The sequence below is a fragment of the Gobio gobio genome (assembly GCF_949357685.1).
Source record: "Gobio gobio genome assembly, chromosome: 6".
Lineage (NCBI taxonomy): Eukaryota > Metazoa > Chordata > Actinopteri > Cypriniformes > Gobionidae > Gobio > Gobio gobio.
Window position 1 is genome coordinate 59,271,435 of NC_137102.1, and position 7,282 is coordinate 59,278,716.

The 7,282-nt window shown below is 42.5% G+C and overlaps 1 protein-coding gene across 2 annotated transcripts in view; it reads right to left on the reverse strand.

Moving 5' to 3' along the window:
• Window positions 1–609: 609 nt before the first annotated feature.
• The window catches only part of pip5k1cb (phosphatidylinositol-4-phosphate 5-kinase, type I, gamma b), an 86,359-nt gene continuing 79,686 nt past the window's right edge, over window positions 610–7,282 (reverse strand). The window contains exon 19 of one of the 2 annotated variants that reach the window (XM_079819687.1): window positions 610–1,265. In XM_079819687.1, the coding sequence (XP_079675813.1) occupies window positions 1,263–1,265 (3 nt within the window). In that variant the 3' untranslated portion in view covers window positions 610–1,262. The remainder of the gene's footprint in view (window positions 1,266–7,282) is intronic. The other variant, XM_079819688.1, reaches the window with a different exon arrangement.

Here is a 7,282-nt window from a genome sequence, read left to right on the forward strand (position 1 = left end):
CACACACTCACACAAACACACCCACGTGACAGAGTGAGACACACACACACACACACACACACACACACACACACACACACTAACTCACTCACACAAACACACACACACACACACACACACACACACACACAAACACACACACACACACATACAAATACTCACACACAGACAGATAGACAAACTCACACAAAAATACTCACACTCACACAAACACACACACACACACACACACACACACACACACACACACACACACACACACACACACACACACACACACATAGCTTAAAACAAAAAAAATCAATTTGCAAAAAAACTATACAAAATTATAATTTAGTAAATATAATACTACATTTTTACTAAATATAATAATTTAGTAAAAACTTATTTAGTAAATATACTAAATTACAAATCTATAAAGTTGTAATAGACTTTATGAGCATAAAAGATGTTCCTATTCTTTAAACAGAATATGGATTTTTTTAAATAATAGGTTTTTAATAAACGTATTTTTATTATTATTAATAATAATAATAATAGCTTAACATAAGAAATAAACCGTTTGCCAGTAGAGTAAGTAAAAAAATACATGTTCTCAAAAAAAGTCTTAATTAAGAGTCCCAATTTTAATTTTCAAGCAAATGTCGTGATTTAAGGATGTTTAGGCATTTTATGGATAAAAACACAGATCACATGACTGATGTTCTGCAGGATAGAGAAAGAAATACACAACGTCTGACATGTTGAGGGTTCACAGCTGGATGTTCTCACACATCTGCAGTGATGGATTCGGCCTCACACATCTGCATTTGTGTCGCACACTTCAACTATATCCCATTCTGAACATCTCTGGTGTACTCGGAATAAAAATATATCATGTAACCACATGCGATCACGGGGGAAAGGTTCATATTGCATAATGACAACGCTCCACGCTGGATTTCAGGATTGTTCGGATGAGGAACGGACACACTGTGTTCATGGAATGACTGAAGAAGTGCATTATGGGTCGTCCACAACTGGCGATGCAGGTCACTAACCGTCCTAACGCTGAGATGCTGGGGTTCACTAACACACACGGACTGGGTTTTCGGAGAGATGGCGCTGCTCTTGAGGGGAATGGGTTGGATGTGGCACCCGGGTAGAAAAGGAACACGTTTCTCTTTTTACTGGAAGGACTTGATCTTTACACAGAAGAGCAGAATCCATCCGGAGGAGCGGCAGTGGAGATCACCTCACGTCACAGCAAGAGCTCTCCTCGGCTACTGCACACACACACACACACACACACACACACAGAGAAAAGAGAGTTCATGAAAACATCGGCTGCATTGCAATTCAATATATATAAATACAGTGGGGCAATAAAGTATTTAGTCAGCCACCAATTGTGCAAGTTCTCCCGCTTAAAAAGATGAGAGAGGCCTGTAATTTTCATCATAGGTACACTTCAACTATGAGAGAAAATTTCCAGAAAATCTGATTTTTAAAGAATTTATTTACAAATTATGGTGGAAAATAAGTATTTGATCAACTACAAAAAAAGCAAGATTTCTGTCTCTCACAGATCTGTAACTTCTTCTTTAAGAGCCTCCTCTGTCCTCCACTTGTTACCTCCACTTAATCAGTATAAAAGACACCTGTCCACAACCTCAAACAGTCAGACTCCAAACGCCACTATGGCCAAGACCAAAGAGCTGTCAAAGGACACCAGAAACTAAACTGTAGACCTGCACCAGGCTGGGAAGACTAGGTAAGCAGCTCGGTGTGAAGAAATCGACTGTGGGAGCAATTATTAGAAAATGGAAGACATACAAGACCACTGATAATCTCCCTCCATCTGGGGCTCCACGCAAGATCTCACCCCGTGGGGTTAAAATGATCACAAGAATGGCCATGTATGGGGAGATTTTGAGTAAAAACCTCCTTCCATCAGCAAGGGCATTGAAGATGAAACAGGGCTGGGTCTTTCAGCATGACAATGATCCCAAACACACCGCCCGGGAAACGAAGGAGTGGCTTCGTGAGAAGCATTTCAAGGTCCTCGAGTCGCCTAGCCAGTCTCCAGATCTCAATCCCATAGACAATCGTTGGAGGAGTTGAAAATCTGTGTTTCCCAGCGACAGCCCCAAAACATCACTGCTCTAGAGGAGATCTGCATGAGGAATGGGCCAAACTACCAGCAGCAGTGTGGAAAAACCTTCTGGAGACTTGCAGAAAACGTTTGACCTCTGTCATTGCCAACAAAGGGTATATAACAAAGTATTGAGATGAACTTTTGTTATTGACCAAATACTTATTTTCCACCATAATTTGCAAATAAATTCTTTAAAAATCAGACAATGTGATTTTCTGGATTTTTTCCTCATTCTGTCTCTCATAGTTGAAGTGTACCTATGATGAAAATTACAGGCCTCTCTCATCTCTCATCTTTTGAAGTGGGAGAACTTGCACAATTGGTGGCTGACTAAATACTTTTTTGCCCCACTGTATATGTGTGTGTGTTATCTATATTATGCAATTAAAGGGGTGGACACACTGCACTTTTCATTCCATTGACTTCCATTCAAACACAAGCTCATGCGAGAAGATTTGCATTTCGCTGCAAGGCTCGCAAAATCTCTAACCCAACGTCCCGGGGCGAATGTGTTTTCCAGTCGGGCTACCATTTACATTTATGCATTTGCATTTGGCAGACGCTTTTATCCAAAGCGACTTGCGTGCACTTATTACAGGGACAATACGCCTGGAGCAACATGGAAGACAAGGACACACTGGTGGTGGCGACTGCTGGGATCGAACCAAGCGGAAACCTCCTGCAGTTTCTCCTGAAGCCGATACAGAAGTGAGTTAAACTGCAGTTCATGGACTGGCCACTAGAGACAGACTCCAGAAGGAGCAGAATCTCACTGAGCTCATGTTAAAATGCCCAACTTTACAGCAGAAGAACATATGTTTACAGTCTGGGACAAACTGTGCTTTTGGTCTATACGGCTAATTTTGCCCTTCATGACGACTGTGAGGGGGTGAATTTATTTATAACTCATTCGTTTACATTATATAAAGCCTTAAAGTTCTGCATAATTAAGGGCGTGGCCACTTTGAGTGACAGGTGCCGTTTGTCTGCTGTCTGTTAGTCATCACGTCACCTCAGCTCCGCCCACGTCCCGCCTCTTTGCCCATTTTCTGTCAACGGACACTACATCCATATTTTTTTTACAGTTTATGGATAAATCCAGCAATCTTCTGCATATCAGTTCAGTGGTTTAACCCACTAGACCACCAAATGTATCACCGCCCTGCCGACGGGCTATCTTAAATAGTGAAATAACATGCCTTTCCTGATGTGCGTTGTTCACTCTCTTGTTATTTGAAGAAAAAATAACATTGTTTAGTGTGTGTGTGAATGTGTGTGAAGGGTAGGTTTAGGGGTAGGGTTAGTGTGGGTGTGTGTGCGATGGGTAGGTTTAGGGGTAGGGTTAGTGTGTGTGTGTGTGTGTGTGTGTTGGTTTAGGGGTAGGCTTAATGTGTGTGTGTGTGTGTGTGTGTGAAGGGTAGGTTTAGGGGTAGTGTGTGTGTGTGTGTGTGTGTGTGTGTGTGTGTGTGTGTGTGTGTGTGTGTGTGTGTGTGTGATGGGTAGGTTTAGGGGTAGGGTTAGTGTGTGTGTGTGTGTGTGTGTTGGTTTAGGGGTAGGCTTAATGTGTGTGTGTGTGTGTATGTGTGTGTGTGTGTGATGGGTAGGTTTAGGGGTAGGGTTAGTGTGTGTGTGTGTGTGTGTGTGTGTGTGTGTGTGTGTGTGTCTGATGGGTAGGTTTAGGGGTAGGGTTAGTGTTAGTGTGTTTGTGTGTGTGTGATGGGTAGGTTTAGGGGTAGGGTTAGTGTGTGTGTGTGTGTGTGTGTGTGTGTGTCTGATGGATATGTTTAGGGGTAGGGTTAGTGTGTGTGTGTGTGTGTGTGTGTGTGTGTGTGTGTGTGTGTGTGTGTGTGTGTGTGTGTGTGTGTGTGTGTGTGTGTGTGTGTGTGTGTGTGTGTGTGTGTGTGTGTGTGTGTGTATGTTTTTGTGAAATATCAGGACACAAATGTGTATAATGACATGGGTATGACATAGGTATTACAAAAAGAGGTGAAATATGAGGACGTTCCCCATGTCCTCACTTTTCAAAATGCTTATAAATCACACAGAACAAGTTTTTTTTCACAGAAAGTGAACTGCACAGTCTCCTGTGAGGGTTAGGTTTAGGGGCAGGGGCAGTGTAAGGGGATAGAAAATACGGTTTGTACGGTATAAAAACCATTACGCCTATGGAATGTCCTCACATTTCACAAAAACAAACATGTGTGTGTGTGTGTGTGTGTGTGATGTGCGGTTCTATATCCACTGATCGGGCGGGCCAAGTACTAAAAAAATAATGAATGGATGCTTAGCAATAACCCTAATCTTGCATACTATACAGTGCAGATTGTGTGCAAAATCAGATGCAGATTTCTCTACTAACTGCATGACTGCACACACACACACACACGCCTTTGGACTGTTTGCACACAGTCACGTTTTACGAGGCTTGCACACACACACACACACACACACACACACCCTCCGGTGTGAGCGTGCTCATGTGAGATGAGACGTGGAAATGGAGGGTGACTCAAAATAGCCAAAGCGGCACCAGAGCTGAACGTGACTCGTCTTTACCGCCGTCCTCATGAAACAAACTCACTGATGCCTTTACCATCTACAGCAGCATTATTCATTTTAAAGAGGTAGTTCACCCAAAAATGGAAATTCTGTCATCATTTACTCACCCTCAAGTGTTTTATCCAATACTGTGGACGTCAATGATGGCCCACAACTGTTTTGTTGACTGTATCTAAGAAAGAAATTCATACAGGTTTGGAGCAACTTGAGGAAGAGTAAATGGTCATTTTGAGGGTGAACTATCCCTTTAAGGCAAGACACCACACACAGGTCATGAGTGTAAAAACAATAGATAGCACCATCACAGTCAACTGATTACATTACACTTTTTATATTACAAGTTATCTGAAATATTATGCTTACATATGCAAACAATGCCGCATCTAATGAACTCTTTCCCTGACACTGAATTTTGATGACATTATTACAACCTTGACCGATTATCACTTCAGTTTTTCCAGTATTTAATTGTCGAAAATTACAAGCCATCCAGTATCCAGCATCCATATCACCCTGTGGCCCAAGACTGGTTTCCCACTGAAGCTAAGCAGGGCTGAGCCTGGTCAGTACCTGGATGGGAGACCAACTGGGAAAACTAGGCTTCTGCTGGTGGAGGTGTTAGTGAGGCCAGCAGCTCACCCTGTGGTCTGTGTGGGCCCTGACACCCCAGTGTAGTGATGGGGACACTGTACTGTTACAAACACCGTCCTTCGGATGAGACGTTAAACCGAGGTCCTGACTCTCTGTGCTCATTAAAAATCCCAGGATGTCCTTCGATAAAGAGTAGGGGTGTAACCCCGGCATTCTGGCTATATTTTCCCATTGGCCCCTGTCCATCATGGCCTCCTAATCATCCCCATATATACACTCACCTAAAGGATTATTAGGAACACCTGTTCAATTTCTCATTAATGTAATTATCTAATCAACCAATCACATGGCAGTTGTTTCAATGCATTTAGGGGTGTGGTCCTGCTCAAGACAATCTCCTGAACTCCAAACTGAATGTCAGAATGGGAAAGAAAGGTGATTTAAGCTATTTTGAGCCGGTCAGACGGGCCGGTCTGAGTATTTCACAATCTGCTCAGTTACTGGGATTTTCACGCACAACCATTTCTAGGGTTTACAAAGAATGGTGTGAAAAGGGAAAAACATCCAGTATGCGGCAGTCCTGTGGGAGAAAATGCCTTGTTGATGCTAGAGGTCAGAGGAGAATGGGCCGACTGATTCAAGCTGATAGAAGAGCAACTCGTTACAACCGAGGTATGCAGCAAAGCATTTGTGAATTTGTACAATTTGCACAAGCTCACCAAAATTGGACAGTTGAAGACTGGAAAAATGTTGCCTGGTCTGATGAGTCTCGATTTCTGTTGAGACATTCAGATGGTAGAGTCAGAATTCGGCGTAAACAGAATGAGAACATGGATCCATCATGCCTTGTTACCACTGTGCAGGCTGGTGGTGGTGGTGTAATGGTGTGGGGGATGTTTTCTTGGCACACTTTAGGCCCCTTAGTGCCAATTGGGCATCGTTTAAATGCCACGGCCTACCTGAGCATTGTTTCTGACCATGTCCATCCCTTTATGACCACCATGTCCCCATCCTCTGATGGCTACTTCCAGCAGGATAATGCACCGTCACAAAGCTCCAATCATTTCAAATTGGTTTCTTGAACATGACAATGAGTTCACTGAACTAAAATGGCCCCCACAGTCACCAGATCTCAACCCAATAGAGCATCTTTGGGATGTGGTGGAACGGGAGCTTCATGCCCTGGATGTGCATCCCACAAATCTCCATCAACTGCAAGATGCTCTCCTATCAATATGGGCCAACATTTCTAAAGAATGCTTTCAGCACCTTGTTGAATCAATGCCACGTAGAATTAAGTCAAACACAGTTTTAGTATGGTGTTCCTAATAATCCTTTAGGTGAGTGTATATATATATACATGATTGGCTTCATCACTCTATCTCCTCTGAACCAAAAAGCTGGTGTGTGGTGGGAGTTCTGGCGCAAAATGGCTGCCGTCGCATTATCCAGGTGGTGCTGCACATTGGTGGTGGAGGTGGAGATTCCCCCCTTCTATGTAAAGCGTTTTGAGTGCCTAGAAAAGTGCTATACAAATGTAACAAATTATTATAAGTAGTATTTTATAGCATGCATGAGGACATCAAAGCTTGTCAGATCATTGGATTGCAGTGATAAATATTACTGTAAATCTGAATCAAAGAAAATTTATGATGTTTCTGGTTTACAGATGCAGGAGGTAACATAAATTGAAAACACAATTGGTCCCAACAGCGAGCCCTGTGGGACACCATAGTTTTATTGTAGAAGGGGAGGATAAATAAAACACTCAAAGGTGTATCTTTCCTCTAGTCTGAAACAACACGATAGGGAAAGCCAAACAACCTAAAAACTGAAAACTAAAAAACGTTTTGTCTGTTGTGTCTTGCCTTAAAGAACCAGTTCACCGGCAAATAAACATCATTATTTACACACCCATGTTTGGAAAATAGAGAGATAATGAGAGTTTTCATTTTTGGGGTACGATTTTTTGATCTTGAAGACATTTTGATGACT